The following is a 17,198-nucleotide window of genomic DNA, read 5'->3' on the forward strand; positions in this document are numbered from 1 at the left end:
CCAACTGCCAGTTGATACAACTGATGAAATATCCTACTTGAATGAAGAAAAAGAACAACCTAGCCCCATATAAATAACATAAAGGGTTAATCTTCTAGCTTGCTTCCCCCTGTATTGCCAGAGAGCAAAAATTATTAATTCAAATTCAACCTCTCCAATTAATGGTAGGGTATGTTTTGCTGATAAAAAGCAGATCACGTTTGATTAAAAAAAAAAAAAAAAAAAAGAAAGCGCCATCAGTCACAAGGATTCTGTCACAAACTTTCTATTTTCTCTTGGCACATCACCAATTAGACCTAGTTCTTTAGTCTGCTACCACCAATATAAAAAAAAAAAGCATAATGGGTTTATAATGTGCCACCAAATCCCATAGCAACTGTATGTCACTTTAGATGTAAATTACAGACAATTCCTTCCAATGCCGTTTGAAAACTATAGAGATGAATCTATAATTTGAGCAGATCCAAATGCTATACGGTTGAGAGAAAAAGCTTCCCTAAATAATTGAAAGGAAACTGCCACGGGCCAAAACATTCCTCGTGCACAATGTTCAGTGTCTCTTTGTCCCCTTCCTTCCAATGGGAGGTGCCACGTTCAGGTCAACGTGCAGAACACTGAGCAGGAGTGGAGCAGTTCAGGGTGTTCTGCAGATCCTGTCCCATTTTTGCTGATGAGCCGTACGTGTGCGATGAGCTTCCTCTCCAGCCTCCTCTGATTCATTCAGTCATGTCACCGACTCATGTTCCCGATGTCGTAAGAGCCTCAATTTTGACGGACTACAGCATCAGTGAATTAATAGGACAGGAAAAAACAGGTTACAGGGAAGGAGGAATGATGCAAAAAGCTTTGAGATAATTCAATGAATTTTGATTCGAAAGCCGGATTGTTCTTCTCCTCCTGACACCTGCAAGCAGCTTTCAATTCTCAAGTCAGCATGAATACGCATTACCCTAAAGACCCTGTAATGACAGCACAGCCTTCATTTTGTGTTTCGTGCTTTGAACGTAGCAAGATGAAGGAATCTCCACAACCTGCTCCAAAAGCCAAGGCTGGGAAGTTATTTCAATAAATAGCAACTCCAAGGGGTCGGGTTAACCCTCATGTCCAAGGGATTGTTTCTCTCACGGTTGGTTTTAGAGCAGCATGGGGAAGATGATTTGGGAAGCCACATCTATCAGACCACAGTCCCAAAATTCAGCTGGGTGAGCACAGGGACAACGTGCTTTGGTTATCTCAGCTTAGTCCCCAATAAATATTTGTGCATCTGCCAAAGTTCACCAGTGAATCAAACGGTGGCTGCAGTTCAAAACACTCTGGGGTAGCAGGGGCACAGAGGGACAACGGGAGCAGGACGTGCTGCTCAGCTCCATCACCAAGGGATGCTACAACCTTCTTTAAACCCTCCTAAAACCACCAGGCAAGGCAGGACCAGGAGCAGAGTTCAGCCATGGTTAGGTCAACACATAAAGTGACGAGGGAAAAGTGTGCAACTGCATCACGTTGCCTGTAACCAAACAACCAGCCCTCAGCCACAGAGAGAGGTTTATAGAAATATGTGGAAGTTGGGAAATTCCCAGGTAAGGGTTCCAGGAACAGCCCTAACACTGTTTAGGTGAACATCAGCACCTTCACCACAAGGGAGACAGAGCTACTGCCAAGGGACACTCAGGTCTGCCATGTGGCATCTGAATCAGGCAGGAAGATGGGGACTTACCCAGGATGCTGCTAAAAAAACAGATGTGAAAAATAAAGGATGAATGATAACTAAGGGTATTAGGTGAGGATGGTAAAATACCTCCTCACTAAGGAGAGGAATGAAAGAGGAAAGCAAGGCACAGGCATGAGGAGTCCCCTTGTACCTCGACAGGGGAAGGAACAAAGTTGGGGGCACACAAGAAGTGATGGGAAAAGTCCTAGAATCATCTAATCCCAGAATGGTTTGGGTTGCAAAGACCTTGAAGACCATCCAGCTCCACCCCCTTGCCATGGGCAGGAACACTTTCCACCAGATCAGGTTGCTCCAAGCCCCATCCAACCTGGCCTTGGCCATGCCCTGCCTTTCTGGGGGGAGTGGGAATGCCTAACCACGTACACACCCCCAAAAGGAAGGCAGCAAACTGCTGGCTGCTCTAGAATTACACTCCCTGGAGAACCCAGAGTTGTTTTAGGCGAGCACACCAAACTGGCTCCATTTCATCAGTGGACAAACCAACTCAGGACACACTTCCCACTGCTCAGCCCTCCCAGCTCAGTAGTCAGAGCTCTCAGTTTCACAACTGTGGGGAAACAGTTTCAGGGGCAGCAAGTTTCACAAGGAGCAGTTGGGTGACATCTCCCTGTGAAGCCAGTGCTAATTCTCTTTTTAAGGCTCCTATTTCTTTCAGGTGAGCTACCAAAGAAACCCTTCCCAGGATCAGAAGCCAGCAGCCCTGTGAGCTGGAGCTCCTCAGCAGCAGCTCCAGGTCCTCTGTACGTGATACGGGAACAGCTTGCTGAAACATAAAGTTGGGGATCAATATCTCAGAATAACAGAATGGTTTGGGCTGGGAGGAACCTTAAAGCTCAACCTGTTTCAACCCCTTTCATGAGCAGGGACACCTTCCACTGGACCAGGCTGCTCTAAACCCCATCCAGAACTTGGATCCCTGACCATTTTCTTCCTTAGGACGCAGACAATTCAGCAGAAACGCAAGAGCACAGCTCAGCAGAGGCCCAACAAGACAAATATCTGTTTCTCCACAGCCCTGCTGCCTGATCCACACATGGTGCAGCTCCACACCAAGCCTGCAACTGCTCTGGCACCAGGGACACTCCAAACAAATGGCAGCTCGCCCGGCTGGGTGATCATTTTTGGATTATGTAATCCCAATACATTATTATTAGACCAAGAACAAACTCAACCAAGGAACTGAAGACATTTCCCTGCCCGTTCTGGCAGAGGGACAGAGCCTTGTCGCAGGAATCGCACGGACGTGCTACCCCGGTGCCCGAAACAGGTCAGACTGCACATGTTGGACTCCAGGTAACACAAAGAGCAGGATTGGATTCCAGGCCATTATCCATATTACACAACGCTGCCGTCAGTTCCACCACGTTTCAAACCAAACCGAGCAGAAGGAGCCTGAGCAAATTTTTTCCATTTAACTACTGCGGCCCAAAATTAAAGCGGAGCTGGACTGGACAAACAGAAGCTGCAAAGGTGTGTTGGAGGTGGCTCCTGGCAGGGCCGGGCCCAGCGCTTCCGAGGAAGCAGAGACATCCAACAAGCTGGGGAAACTGTTTATAGAACCCATGCAGAATGAGCATATGTGTTTAATAGCCCACTAATTGTTGTGTTATTCACTACACAAACAAGCAGCTCTTCTGCCCTTATCCCTTCCTGCCCAGTTAATCACCAGGAGCCTCTGACTATTTCTCTTTTGGGTGGCAGTGAAGGAAGCAAAGTTCATTAGTGGCCGTTGGCCACCAAACAATCCTGAGCCCAGACTTCATTTAGAAAATAAACACCACTATTCATGTGTGACATGGACTCGGAATAGCTTCCCAAAATATTTAACGCAGCTGCCCGTAGTCTTCCCACTCTCCCTCCCCCAAAATAAAAGGCTTTCCCAATATATAGGAAAGAATTATTTAGATTATTTGTTTCATTTTTCAGAGTGAAAAAAAGCTAATAATTCAAGTCACTTATTCCTCCTGACTTCTCATAATGCTGATAAACACTCATTAAAATATAAGTTGATAAACCCTGGTACAGTCATTACCTTCGTCCTCATACAGAGATTGCCCAATTCAGTGATGTGATGTAACCAACACCCTAAATTAAAAATAGTGTTGTGACAACATATGGTTTATCCTACAGAAGCTGGCAGGCAGGACGCTCCTAATGACAAACGGGTTTAGGCTCCCAGCTTCCCCCAGCAAGGTGAGGAGACAGAAATGCTCGTCGCAGGATCAGAGGCGGAAAGAAAAAAATAAAATAAAAATAAAATTACACTAAAAAAATGACAGTTTTGAACCCCTCTCCGGTCCATCCCAACACCAGCTGCCGAGCTTTGCCATTATTCTCTATTTACATGACTAATAAGCTCTCTGGATGCATTTCAAGGAAACGGGCACGGAAAAGACAATCTGGAAATTTCAAAATACAGTCTGAACGTGCCTCTCCCCCCCCCCCCCCCCCCCCCCCCCACTCCCGGGAGAGGAGCACCGAGCCGGCGGGGGATGAACAACCGGGTGTCCCGGGGAGGGGACAGCGACGGAGGGAACCCCCCCAGTCCGGGATGGCAGCACCGGGGATGGACCCACCGCCGCCCCCCCCCCCCCCCGGCTTTGGAAACCCACGTCACGTTCACCGGGGAAACGGGGGGGGGGCACCGACGTCCCTTCGCCCCCCTCCCCAGACACTTACGGGGACTGACGGCAGCTTCTCGTCACCTCCCGGGAGGAGGGGGGGGGGCACCGAGCGCCCACCCCCGCACCGAGACCGCGGGGCCCTTGTCACCCACCCGGGGGGGGCACACTGGGGGTCCCCGCTCACCCACGGGGGTGGTGGCACAAGGGGGTCCCCCCCAGCAATGAGCCGGGCCGGGGGGGGGGGGGAAGCACCGACACCGCCCGGTGCCCCCCGGGCACTTCGCGGAGGATCACGACCCCTCCCCGGTCACCCACCGAGGGGCCCGGAGGGACCACGCAAACACGACCGGGGACGAGGGACACACCGGGGTGCTCCGGGGCGTTACAGGGAGGGGCACCGCGAGTCCCCTCCGGTGTCCCTCAGGCACCTGGCACCAGGATCGCCCCCCCACACCATTCCCGGTTCTCCGGTCACTCACGGACGGTGGGGGGGGGGGGGGGGCCGGGAGCCTCCGCACCCCCTCAGCCCCCCACCGGGGAGTCCCCCCCCCCCGCCCCAGGCCGCACACGCACTTCACGAGGAGCTCCCCCCTCTCACCTCCCCTCACATCCCCGCCGGTGCCGCCCTCAGGGCTCCGTCCGGGGGCCTCGTGGCGGCCGCCCGCTCGCCCTCGGCGGGGCCGTGCCCGCCGCCCCACGCCCGCCAGCCCCGTACCTTACAGGCCTGGTAGCTCTCGAAGGCGCGCAGGGCGCTCTCCGTGAGCTTGACGTGGAAGACGGAGACGCGGGTGCCGCGGCCGAGGCGGCCGCAGGACAGCCCGTACCCGCGCTCCGCCTGCAGCGCCGCCATCTTGGGACCGTCTCCCCCTCCGCGCCTGGGCCGCCGGGGCCGCGCGCCGCCGGCACGCCCCTCCTTATGAATTATTCATGATGCGCCGCTCCGCCGGCCACGCCCACGCGGAGCGCCTGTTGCTGGGGCGAGGAGGTGGGCAGCGGGCGCGCCGATTGGCTGGGTGATGCCGGGCGCCGCGCCGGATTGGCCCGTGGGGAAGGGGGGGAGGCGGGGATATGTAAATGCGGGCGCGGGGCATGCTGGGGAGGGTGGTCTGGTGCAGCCGGGGAGCGCTGCGGGAGCGTGGGGAGGGGGCGGCGGGTGGGGGAACCCCGGGAATGAACCCCGGGAACGAACCCCCTGACCCACCCCGGGCACTTAACCCTCCGGGTGTGAACTCCCTGCAACCCCTGGGCATCAAATCCCCGGGCGTGAGCCCCCCAGCCATGAACCCTCTGGACCCCCCAGGCATGAAATCCCCGGGTGTGAGCCCCCCAGCCATGAAACCTCTGGAACCCCCAAGCATGAAACCTCCCAGTGTGAGCCCCCCAGGCATAAACCCTCTGGACCCCCCAAGCATAAAATCCCCGGGTGTGAGCCCCCCCAGCCGTGAAACCTCTGGACCTCCCTGGGCATGAGCCCCCCGGGTGTGAGCCCCCCAGCCATGAACCCTCCGGACCCCCCTGGACATGAGCCCCCCGGGCATGACTCTCCATGGTGGGCACCCCCTGTACTCCCCCAGGTGTGAATCCCCCAGGCATGAACCCCCCCAACCCCAGAGACCTCCCCAGTCATGAGCACCCCAGCATGGATCCCCTGATGCCCAGGTAGAGCCTGAAGGTTCCACGCTTCTTCCAGGACCGATTTTGGTGTCCCAGGCTCCCCCCCCCTCCCCGAGCATTGCCCCTCCCTGCAGCCTCTATGCGTCCCCCATGCGTGGCAATAAACAGGCCCGAATGTGAAGGAGTTGTCCTTTATTTGGGAAGTTCACAGTTTGGGGTGCAAGGACAGTGCTACAACCCCCCCACGAGCAGAGCTGAGGCTGGGCAGCGGCAGGCGCTGGGGGGGCTGCAGGGCAGGGAGGGACCCCCGACGAGCTTGGACCCACAGGAAGACAGCCAGGACAGGGGGTCTCCAGCGCTCCCCTCCTCCATCCTTCCCACCACGGGTTTCTTTGGCTTCCTTTGGACATTGCACGCTCCAGGGATGTGCAGAGAGGAGGGCAGCGGGTGCCTCCAGGAAGGCTGAGTCCCTGGCAGCCCCCGCCAGAGATCAGGGAATGTCGCTGCATCTGCCCCTGGGCACGTCCACATCGCTTCCCACAGCTTCCTTCTCCGTGCCTCCTCCCCGTGCCCACCCTGTCCTGGCAGCAGGACCACAACACCCGGGGTGGGCACGGCCAGGACGTACCGGTGCGAGGCACCTCCCGCTGCCCCCGACACCCTCGGGGCTGGGGGCTGAGCCCCTGATTGCAGGGAGGCTGCCCGGGGGTCCCTGCTCTGCCGGCGGCTCCCTGCCCACAGCTGCACCCGCCCCGTGCCAGGAGGGACGCGGGGAACGTCGGGAGAGAGATCCGGCACCTCCGGCAGAGAAAGCATCCGTGCTCCTGGAGCTGCGAGTCCGCGGGAAGGGGTGGCAGAGCCTCGGGGGGAGCCCCTCGGCGGAGAGAGAGGCAGGGCTCGGCGCCGGTCCCGTGCCAAGGGGCCGCCCCGGTGCCACCCTCAGTTCCTGGCCGCGATGACCACGGACAAGGCCACGCCGCCGAGCGCGATGGCCGTCGCGCCGAAGAGCCACTTCCAGGGGATGGACTGCGGGGCAGAGCACGGGGACGTGAGGGGCTGTGCCCGTGGCAGGGGACACGTGCCACCCTGCCTGCCCTGCCTGACTGGACAGGCCATCCCAAAAAGGCAGCGCTGTGCCGGCTCTGCCCGCGGGGACAGCGTGTGCCGCCAGCTGACAGCGCTTCCCAACGGGCAGCTGGGAGGCAAAGTCCAGAGCCCTGCAGCTGGCATGGCCGGGATCCGGTGCACACAGCCAGCAGCACAGGCTGTTATCAGCGATGTTTTCCGGGCACGGCTCCCGGAGCACGGCCCCCTGCTCCCAGCGGGATCGCTGTCCTGACGCAGCCCGACCGCATCCTGCTTAGCAGCAGGGCTGCGTCCCTCCTGCGGGACCCGGGGGACACTGACACACCCCCTGTGGACCCCCACCCACTCGGCCACCCCCGGGAGGCCTTACCCAGGGCAGTTTGTCTTTGCACTTCCTGGGGGTGCTGGCGGTGCTGGGATTCCCGAGCATCTTCCTGTACATCTCCGTCTCCACGTTCCTCTGGTCCGCGTGCTTCTTCACCAGCTTGGAGAGCTCAGCGTGGATGGTCTGGGGAGGACAGGGTGGCGTTATCAGCCCCGCACCACCCCTGCCTGCCAGGGAGGGGACCTGTCACCCACAGCACGTTCCACCACCCCTGGGATGTGCAGGAACGTCGTGGAAGAGCTCAGAAATGGCTGAGGGGGTGTTGAGGCCTCATCCTGCCCCGTGTCCCAACGGGACACTCTGTGGGTCCAGTGCCCCTCTGTCCTTTTTGGCTGCTGAAGCCACTCCCTGCCTGGCAGCAGGGAGCAGAGCCCAGGGCTGATGCCAGACATCAGGAAAGGGATTTTATCTCTTAATCGAGACAGGAAAGTGTCTGCCTTGAGGACAGACATGCACCAGCTCTCCCACTTTCCGTCTGGAAGCAGGCTGGGAAAGCGGGCTTAAAACTCAGCCTGGTGTGAAGTGGGATTGCAGCAAGACCCGCAGCGTGTCCACACCTGCCCTGCTGGGGCAGGAAAAGGCTCTGAGTCCTGCGTGGGGCCCACAGGCTCCCCAAAAGCAGCAGGAAGCACCGGGGAGCTGAGCAGGGCAGGGTGGCAGAAGGACGTTGTGGTGGCCCTGGTGGCACAGCCACGCTGTGCCCTCTGCTGGGGGACACATCCCGAGAGCACCGGCTCTGCCAGCTGGGAAAAGCTGCCTCCAACACGAAAACTTGGATGTCTGGAGGACAGAATGCTCCTGCCCAGAGCTCCCCGGGGCTGTCACATCAGTGTCAGACAACCAGCAGCATCCCACGCTGCCCCCAGAACGCTTCCAAGGGGTCAGGATGTCTGTGACAGCCTTGCGGGAGGCAGGTGGAGCCCAGCATTTCTGGAGTGTTTTCAGCACCGGTAGCCGTGGCCCCTGAGTCACCCACGCCACGACAGGAGCCCGGGCAGCAGCTGGGGAGGGCAGTAATTTGCTGTACTTGTGGTTTCACTGGACACGTCACTGCCGGGCATTTGGATTTTCCAGCCCTCTCCAATTAAAAGCTCCATCGGAACTGGGGAGCAGCCGCCCTGCCCAGGGACGTGCCAGAGGAATGGTTCCCAGTGCTGCTCCCTCTCCACCCTGACCTTGATGGGAAAGGAAGGGTTTGGGGTCCAGCTCACCCTTCCAAGGGTGCTCAGACCACCCCTGAAGATGCTGGGGGGCCACCAAGCACCTGCTTGTGCCACATCTCGCCCCATGACCTTCAGGGACTGGATTGTGACACAGATCCTGGTGGTCTGGTGGAACTCCCATGAAAGAAATGGACACAAGAGATCCAGACGAGGATTAAAGCCCATCTGGAGAGCCAAGACCCCCGGGACGACCCTGTGCAGGCAACACCCCCCTGTCTCCTCCCAGTCTCGCCCCTGCTGGGGTCATTTCCTGGCACTGGTTTTTGATTTCTCCCGAGGCTCCAGTCCTGCAGCTGATCATTAACTGACAGGAAATTCCTGACCCAGAGCTCGCCCTGCCCGGGCGCTGGACCGAGGTCTGGCTGCTCCCAGCACCCGGTGATTCACTCTCGGGGCTGCTCAGCGAGTTTGTGGGGACTCAGCTCTGCTCCACTTCCCCCAACCACAGCACAAACTGCCCAGGCCACCTGGGGGAACCTGGAGCAGCCTGGACCCTCCCCACGGCGTGGCTGGAGCACAGATGGGCCGGCAGGGAGTCCTGTCACCGTCAGGACCAAAGGTCAACAGGGAACCTCGCAACGTGGAGATAAGGTTGGAGACCAGCCACACTCCACGTGATGCATCACTCCCCAGGCTCTGGGGGGCTATTCCCAGCCTCCCTTCACGGAGCTGGGGACAGCTCCAGCGAGTCTCAGCCTCCCAGGGGCAACACTGAGGTTTGTAGGGACGCAGACAACAGAGAAGAAGCGGCGTGCAGGGGACTCCCCAGCTCGGGGGGGATCACACGGGCAGCACACACCTCCAGCCTACCTTGTTTGAAGGCTCCAGCTTCAACGCTGCCTTCAGGATGGGAATGGCCTCTCTGTATTCCCCCTGCTGAGCCAGCACCTGCAGGGTGACACACGGACGGAGCAGGGCTGAGGGCTGTCCCTCAGCCCCCCGCCACGCCGCGGAGGAGGGCCCCCTCCTCACCTTCCCCTTTCGGAAGAGAGCCTTGATGTTCCCCGGCTGGTGCTCCAGCACGAGGTTGCAGGACTTGAGAGCTGCCTTGAAATGGTCCAACTTCAGCTGCGAGGCCGCCAGGTTGTTGAGACACTTCACCTTCACATCCAGCAGCTCGGCCTCCTCGTCCGGGCTGAAATCCACTGCACACACCCCGAGGCCAGGTTACAGCAGGGCCAGGAGCCCAGGTGACCCTCTCCTGGTGGGGACAAGCTACCTTTGGAGCTGGAGCCCACAATCCTGAGGGCGATGTCGTACGAGTTGATGGCCAGCACGTAATCTGCCTGCTGGTAGAAGAAGTTGCCGCGCTCCCGCTTGCGGTTGGCCAGCTGGATCTTCTCCTTCCCGCTGAGCAGCTCCAGGTCCGGCGCGTCCCGAGCCGCCAGCAGCTCCACCTCCAGCGTGAGGGACGCGTTGGGGGGGACGTCAGGGCTCCTGCACAAAGCCAGGGGACAGCTGTCACCTCTCAGATGGGCTGTATGCACCCAGCGCCGTGGCTCAGCAATCCGAGCCAGGGAAGATTCCCGGGGCGGGGAATGATGTGGATCCTTCCACGCTGCTCACGAGGAAGCAGAGGTTGGACAGCTGGGCTGTCACCAGGTGAGCAGGGGACAGCTTCCCCAGCCCTGTTTGGGACCACGCTGCTCCAGCTGACGCGCTGCCAGCCCTCACCTGCCCTGAGCCCCGTAGCAGTACTTGGCTTCTGACACGATCAAAGCCGTCTCGCCCATCTCCAGGAGCTGCACGCACAGGTCCAGAGCCTGCAGGGGACAACGTGGCACCACGGAAGGGACTGTAAAGGTTCTCCAGTTCCTACCATGGTCGGACCTTTACATCTTCCACAAGAGCAGGTGGCTCCAAACCCCCTCTAACTCGGCCAACGTCATGGGGAGGGAGCACGAGAAAGGGCAGAGGGGTCACTTAGGTCCACAAACGGGATGTCACCGAGCCCAACCCTCCCTGTGGCCCCTGAGGTGAGGTCCTGCTCCCAGGTGAGCTTCCAGCCCGCGCTCACCTGCAGCACGTCGCAGTCCCCCAGCGTGAAGGTGAGGGCAGGGTCCTCTTCCACCACGGTGCCATCCTCCAGCGTGGCCTTCAGGCGGATTGTCACGTCCTGGCCCTTCTGGGGACGGCTGTCCACACCCTGGCCTGGCACCAGCGTCTTCTTCTTGAGCAAACCATTCCCTGGGCACGGAAAAACCCGGAGGCACATCGCGACACGGTGGGGAGGGAAAAGCCCGACTGCCCCCCACCCTTCTGTAGCTCCTGCCCGGCCTTCGCGGCACCTGTAGCCCCGGGGAAGCCCGAGAGGCCCCGGAACCGAGCAGCCTCTGCTCTCACCCAAAACATCGAGCCACTCCTCGGGGTCCCCGGCCGCGTCCCCCGCGCCCTGCTCCGGGGGCTGCGCGTCCTCCCGCGGCGGGGCCGGCGGCCGCCCCACGTCCTCCAGCGGGGGCAGCTCGCTCAGGTCATCCTCATCCTCCTCCCCCTCCTCCTCTTCCAGGACCTCGAAATCCTCCGCCGTGTCCAGCTGAGCCGCGTCCGCCGCCGGCTCGGTGCCGGTGCCCGCCCGGCCCGGGGAGCCGCTCCTCGCTTCCTCCCCGCTGGACGCCATGGCGGCGGAGCAACCTGGAGCGGGGAGAGAGGACAGCGATCGGGCCTGCTCTTACCGCCAGAGACGCTCCGCCGGCCCGGAGACCCCCGGGACCCTCCGGGAACGGGGGATGCGCAACGGGACAGCGGAGACTCCCGGAGCGCCGGGGAAGGATCGGGCCTGGCGGGGGCGGGGGCGCGGGCTCGGTGGGATGATGGAGGGGGGGTTCTGTCCCGGTGATATCGGGGGGGGGGTCGCGGTCCCGGCCCGGTACCGTGGGGGGGGGGGCGGCCCCGCGCCCCCCGCCCGCCCGCCCCACGTGACCGCCGCGCGCCCCCCGCCGCTCCCACCTGGCCCGCGAACGCGCGGGCGCAGGCCCCGCCCCCCCCGCTCCTATTGGCTCGGCTCCGCCCACCGCGCGACGCCATTGGGCGGGGAGCACGCTCGTCAGCCGCGCGCCCGCCCCGCCCCCCCCGACGCCTTAAAGGGGCCGCCACCAGCGCGGCCGCCCCGGCGCGGCGGGCAGCGGGGCCGGGGGCTCGGCACCGCTACCGGAGAGGCTCCGTGATGCCCGCGGGGGTCTCGACCCTCTCGCCCGGCCGGTCTCCGGGACTTCCGGCTCGGCGCGGTGACGCCGCGGGGTCGCGCCCCACGTGACTCCACACCCGGAAGCGGCGCGGAGCGGCCGCCGGTGCCGCCCCCGGTACCGCTCCCGCTCCCGTCATGTGAAGCGGCGGGACGGGCTCCCGCAGGTGCGCGGGCATTGCCGGTAGGAGGCCCCGGGGACACCGGTGGGGGCTCAGCCCCCCGTGTCCCCGAGGGAACCCGGGGCTGGCGGCGTTACCGGGAGCGGCGGGCGGCCAGGGGACCTCCCGTTACCGGCGTGTGGGGCCGCCCCGGGAGGGGGCACGGCGGCGGGGTACCCGGTACTGGGTGCATGGCAGGGCGGAGGGGGTCCCGCTATCGCGGAGGGGAAGTGGCGGGGGGGGGGGTCTCCGTTACCGGTGCGGGAAGCGCGGGGGGCTCCGGTCCCCCCGGCTGAGCCGCCGCCCCCGCGGGTCCCGCAGGCCACGATGGAGCCCACGGCCTCGCAGGTGTTCTGCGGGAGGGTGCTGGGCATGGTCAACGCCGAGGACGTCAACGCCATCATCCTAGCCCAGAAAAACATGTGAGTGCCGGGGGGAGCGGCCGGTGGGAAACCCGGTACCGGCACCGGGAGCCTCCCGGGATCCTCGCCGAGCTCCCTCTGCCTCCCCCGAGCAGGTTGGATCGGTTTGAGAAGACCAACGAGATGCTGCTCAACTTCAACAACCTGTCCAGCGTGCGCATGCAGCAGATGAGCGAGCGCTTCCTGCACCACACCAGGACCCTGGTGGAGATGAAGAAGGACCTGGACAGCATCTTCCGGAGGATCCGGTGGGAAACGGGGTGGGAACGGCCCGGGAGATGGCCTGGGGGGGCTGGGTGGGGCGGGGGGGTGGTGTTAGAGCGGGGCACAGGTCGGAATTTGGGGGGCTATGAGAAGGAAAATCTCTTGGGGAAGGGAAAATGTATGACCGAGTGACCACGTGGAGGTTGGAGCTTTGGGTCTCCATGGTCCTGCTCTGGGTGGGATGGGATGGGCTCTGCTGCCTTGGGAGTTGCTCGGGGTGGTCACAAAATGCAGGATTCAGAAGCACCCCGTGTGCTGGGAGGGGTGGGATGGGGTGCTCTGGGGGTTTGGGGTGGGGATCCCTCAGCCTCGGGATTTGTTTGCGTTGCCCACGGTGCTGGAGGCCGAGGGAGCCGTGGGGCAGCTCAGCTCCAGGTCCCTCAGCTCCCCACGGACTCGGGATCGTTCTCTCCTCCCCAGGACGCTCAAGGGGAAGTTGGCAAAGCAGTACCCAGAGGCTTTCAGCAGTGAGTGATTCCTGACGCGCGGATTCACGCAGTCGTGGAATGGTTTGGGTTGGGGGGGACCTTAAAACCCATCTGGTGCCACCCCTGCCATGGCAGGGACACCTTCCACCATCCCAGGGTGCTCCAAACCCCGTCCAAGCTGGCCTTGGACACTTCAGGGATCCAGGGGCAGCCACAGCTGCTCTGGGCACCTGTGCCAGGGCCTCGCCTCCCTCCCAGGGAACAATTCCTGCCCAATATCCCACCTATCCCTGCCCTCTGGCAGTGGGAAGCCATTCCCCTTGTCCTGGAACTCCATGCTCTCTTTTCCTCCTGTGGGAGCAGTCTCTGTTCCTAAGAACACATCAGACATCCCTCAGGAATCAGAAGTCCGTGTGCTGGCCCGTGGCTGCTTCCCTAAAAGCCCAAAAAACTCCTTAATTCCGTTAAATCCAGCTGCAAGAAATTGCAAACAACCGCTAATTTACGTGCCGGTGATTCGCTGGATTTTTTTTTTTTTCTTTTTTTTTTTTTTTAAATCCCTGCTACAAGCACAATTAGGGAACTCTCCACAAACCTAACACCTCCCTGCTCCCCTGGCAGACATCCACGAATCCCCCATCCTGGAGGACGACGACGACTTCGACCCCGTCCCCAAGAGCACCACGACCACCATCGCTACCTCGGAGCAGAGCACGGAGTCCTGTGACACCAGCCCCGACGTCATCTCCCCCACCACCAGCCAGGATTTTGAGGATTTATCCCAAGGCCAGTACGATGGCCCGGCCGTGAACGGACAGAGTCTCACAGACGAGGACACGGCCAGCGGCCTGGACTAGGAGCCACGTCCCACCCCTGGAGAACTTTCTAGCCTGTATTTATATTTGTGTGTCGCTCTTTTGCTTTTTTTTTGGGGTTTTTTTTCCCTTGGGAAGAGGGAAGCGAAGGCTGGGAGAAGCTGAGGGAGGAAGGTGCTGCCCTTCTGCCTGGAAACTGCCACTGAGGTGTAAAGCCAGCGCTCGCTTCAGGGGGAATCAGTAAATCCTGGGTTGGAAATGCCTCTTGTCCTCCCTCCTTCCTGCGCTCAGGAGAGCGGCTACACTTCACCTGTGTAGATTTTTTTTTTGGCGCAGAAAAGCCGTTTTTGGGGCACAGGTGTTTGTGTTTTGTAAGAATTGTTGTCTCTGAGGCTCTGTGTGCCCACCAGCTCTGCCAGGGGCCTGTCCCTGCTGCTGATGGACTTGTGCTGGCTGAGTTCTCCACCGCTGGGATGAGCCAGAGCTGTGTTTCCCTTTGGTTCTCACGCTCACATGGTGCTGCTGGCTGCTCCACAGGCAGCCTCCCAGGAGCAGGAGCTGTCCAGATCTTTCTTTTCCACCAGCACTGTGGTGTGATGGAGGAACTGCTTGGGTTTGGGGCCCTGAAGGCCTGGGAGGGGGTGAGAGAAGAGTGGGGGGCTGCAGGACTGGGTTTTGCAGCTGATCCTGGAGCTGTGGGACCCATCACGGGGATGGCTCTGGGGCTGTGGGGCCGGTCTGGGATCCCTGGGGTCAGTGTGGCCACGGTCCTGGCACTGTGGGGCCGGTTGTGGGTCCAGTCCTGTGGCCACGGGGTCAGTGTGGGTCAGTCCCAGGGGCTGTGGGCAGTGTCCGGTTTGGGGGGGTCAGTCCCAGGGGCTGTGGGCAGTGTCCAGTTTGGGGGGTCAGTTCCAGGGGCTCTGGGCAGTGTCCAGTTTGGGGGGGTCAGTCCCAGGGGCTGTGGGCAGTGTCCAGTTTGGGGGGGTCAGTTCCAGGGGCTGTGGGCAGTGTCCAGTTTGGGGGGGGTCAGTCCTGTGGCCATGGGGTCAGTGTGGGTCAGTCCCAGGGGCTGTGGGCAGTGTCCAGTTTGGGGGGGTCAGTCCTGTGGCCATGGGGTCAGTGTGGGTCAGTCCCAGGGGCTGTGGGCAATCTCCAGTTTGGGGGGGTCAGTCCCAGGGGCTTTGGTTGGTGGTCAGTCCTGTGGCCATGGGATCAGTGTGGGTCAGCCCCAGGGGCTGTGGGGAGGGGGTCGGTCCTGGGGCCATGTGGTCAGGGTTGGTCTGGTCCCAGGTCCGTGCAGACCCACCCGCGCCCTGTCCCGCGGTGCCGGTGTCACCCAGGCGGTGCCGGGGCGGTACCGGGGCCTTCACGGGGCGGTGCCGGTGTCACCCCGGCAGTGACAGGGCCGTCACGGGGCGGTACCGGGGCCGTCACGGGGCGGTGCCGGTGTCCCCGCCGGAGGTGCCGGAGCTGTCACGGGGCGGTACCGGGGCTGTCGCGGGCGGTACCGGGGCCGTCACAGGGCGGTACCGGTGTCACCCCGGCAGTGACAGGGCTGTCACGGGGCGGTACCGGTGTCCCCGCCGGAGGTGCCGGGGCGGTACCGGGGCCGTCACGGGGCAGTGCCGGTGTCCCCGCCGGAGGTACCGGTGCTGTCACGGGGCGGTGCCGGGGCTGTCACGGGGCGGTACCGGGGCCGTCACGGGGCAGTGCCGGTGTCCCCGCCGGAGGTACCGGGGCTGTCACGGGGCGGTACCGGGGCCGTCACGGGGCGGTGCCGGTGTCCCCGCCGGAGGTGACGCAGCCGCCGTTCCGGTCCCGCCTCCCTTTCCCTCAGCAGCGAGGCCGCGGGTGCGCGCGGTGCGGGAGCGGAGCGGGCCCGGGGCCCGGGGCGGGGGCCCTGCATCCCGGGAGGGGCCGGTGCATCCCGGGAGGGGGGCTGGAATCCAAGAGCGGGGCTTGGGACCCGGGGAGCGGGGGCTGGATCCCGGAGTGGGGGCTGGAACCCCGGGAGGGGCCCTGGGTCCCCGGGGACGGGACTGGATCCCGCGGGAGGGCCCCGAAAACCGGGATGGGGGCTGGATGCCGGGAGAGCGGGGCTGGATGCCGGGAGGGGTGCTCGGGAACGGGGCTTTGAGAGGCTTTGAGGGGCCGGGGAGCGGCGGGGCCCTGTCGGAGGCGGGACGCGGCGACAACGGGGCCGGCCCGGGGTGACGCGGCCGCCGCTCCCGCAGGTGAGAAGGTGCCAAGATGCAGATCTTCGTGAAGACCCTCACGGGCAAGACCATCACCCTCGAGGTGGAGCCCAATGACACCATCGAGAACGTGAAGGCCAAGATCCAGGACAAGGAAGGTACTGGCGGGGCCGGGAGTAGCGGGGTGGCCCCGCGGGGGTCCCCCGGTGTCCCCAGCACGGTGACTGTGCCCCGCAGGGATCCCCCCGGACCAGCAGCGCCTGATCTTCGCGGGGAAGCAGCTGGAGGACGGCCGCACCCTCGCAGACTACAACATCCAGAAAGGTGCTCCCCGGGACCGCGGGGGTTTCTGTGGGGGGGCGGTTTTTTTTTTTGTTTTGTTTTGTTTTTTTTTTGAGGTGCCAGCTGCTCCTTTTGTCCCCCCGGTGTGACACCGACCTCTCCTTGCAGAGTCCACCCTGCACCTGGTGCTGCGCCTGCGAGGGGGAATCATCGAGCCCTCCCTGCGCCAGCTGGCCCAGAAGTACAACTGCGACAAGATGATCTGCCGCAAGTACGTCCCCGTGTCCCCTCCTCGTGTCCCCTCAGCCCCCCCCCTGCCCCCAGAGCCCCTCCCCAGGTGCTCTGCTGACCTGTACCCCCCCCTCCAGGTGCTACGCCCGCCTGCACCCCCGCGCCGTCAACTGCCGCAAGAAGAAGTGCGGGCACACCAACAACCTGCGCCCCAAAAAGAAGGTCAAGTAGAGCCTCCAGCCCTGCCTGCGCTGGCTAATAAAGTATTGCGACGCTCGGCCCCGTTTTCTGGTGGTTTTTTTACCCGAGTTGTGGTTTTTCAGTAAATGGGGGGCTGTGCTGGTGGGCAGTGCCTGCAGCAAGGTGTGCATGGACTGGGCCAGCACTGGGACCCCCCCCCCTGCCCACCCACGGGGGGCCCTGTGCACACAGCAGATGGACACTGGGACCCGGCCAGGGACTGGACCAGCACCAGGACCACACACAAACCCCCCCTGTTCGTGCACCCCCAGCCACGGGGGGTGACTGGCACCAGGACCCCCCCTGCACGCCCCTGCT

General features: G+C 62.0%; 4 protein-coding genes across 9 annotated transcripts in view; 2 read left to right on the forward strand and 2 right to left on the reverse strand.

Annotated features, from left to right (window-relative positions):
• The window catches only part of ELL (elongation factor for RNA polymerase II), a 50,125-nt gene extending 44,874 nt beyond the window's left edge, over positions 1–5,251 (reverse strand). Inside the window, exon 1 of one of the 2 annotated variants that reach the window (XM_053999408.1) lies at positions 5,069–5,251. In XM_053999408.1, coding sequence (XP_053855383.1) covers positions 5,069–5,203 — 135 coding nt within the window. In that variant the 5' untranslated portion in view covers positions 5,204–5,251. Of the gene's footprint in view, positions 1–3,761; positions 3,962–5,068 lie in introns of those variants that run through there. The other variant, XM_053999409.1, reaches the window with a different exon arrangement.
• An 893-nt stretch (positions 5,252–6,144) lies between these two features.
• On the reverse strand, positions 6,145–11,890 carry FKBP8 (FKBP prolyl isomerase 8). Of its 2 annotated transcripts, none has more exons than XM_053999458.1 (9): positions 11,810–11,890; positions 11,005–11,292; positions 10,679–10,848; positions 10,336–10,424; positions 9,881–10,098; positions 9,634–9,806; positions 9,472–9,549; positions 7,424–7,561; positions 6,145–6,993 (listed from the first exon to the last, which is right to left on the reverse strand). In XM_053999458.1, exons 2-9 carry the CDS (start codon positions 11,276–11,278, stop codon positions 6,907–6,909), a joined length of 1,227 nt encoding a protein of 408 aa, XP_053855433.1. In that variant the 5' UTR covers positions 11,279–11,292; positions 11,810–11,890; the 3' UTR covers positions 6,145–6,906. The 2 variants fall into 2 exon arrangements, with proteins under 2 accessions (XP_053855433.1, XP_053855432.1); XM_053999457.1 differs by lacking the exon at positions 11,810–11,890 and adding an exon at positions 11,608–11,639.
• Positions 11,809–14,287, forward strand: KXD1 (KxDL motif containing 1). 3 transcript variants are annotated; one of them, XM_053999530.1, is made up of 5 exons: positions 11,809–12,026; positions 12,325–12,425; positions 12,521–12,673; positions 13,110–13,156; positions 13,739–14,287. In XM_053999530.1, exons 2-5 carry the CDS (start codon positions 12,331–12,333, stop codon positions 13,972–13,974), a joined length of 531 nt encoding a protein of 176 aa, XP_053855505.1. In that variant the 5' UTR covers positions 11,809–12,026; positions 12,325–12,330; the 3' UTR covers positions 13,975–14,287. The 3 variants fall into 3 exon arrangements, with proteins under 3 accessions (XP_053855505.1, XP_053855503.1, XP_053855506.1); XM_053999528.1 differs by having other exon boundaries at positions 11,810–12,009; XM_053999531.1 differs by lacking the exon at positions 11,809–12,026 and adding an exon at positions 12,075–12,183.
• Positions 14,288–15,678: 1,391 nt separating this feature from the next.
• Positions 15,679–16,919, forward strand: UBA52 (ubiquitin A-52 residue ribosomal protein fusion product 1). 2 transcript variants are annotated; one of them, XM_053999551.1, is made up of 5 exons: positions 15,679–15,783; positions 16,167–16,285; positions 16,365–16,451; positions 16,578–16,680; positions 16,778–16,919. In XM_053999551.1, exons 2-5 carry the CDS (start codon positions 16,183–16,185, stop codon positions 16,869–16,871), a joined length of 387 nt encoding a protein of 128 aa, XP_053855526.1. In that variant the 5' UTR covers positions 15,679–15,783; positions 16,167–16,182; the 3' UTR covers positions 16,872–16,919. The 2 variants fall into 2 exon arrangements, with proteins under 2 accessions (XP_053855526.1, XP_053855527.1); XM_053999552.1 differs by having other exon boundaries at positions 15,694–15,792.
• The last annotated feature ends 279 nt before the right edge of the window (positions 16,920–17,198 follow it).

This window comes from Vidua macroura, chromosome 26 (genome assembly GCF_024509145.1).
Source record: "Vidua macroura isolate BioBank_ID:100142 chromosome 26, ASM2450914v1, whole genome shotgun sequence".
Lineage (NCBI taxonomy): Eukaryota > Metazoa > Chordata > Aves > Passeriformes > Viduidae > Vidua > Vidua macroura.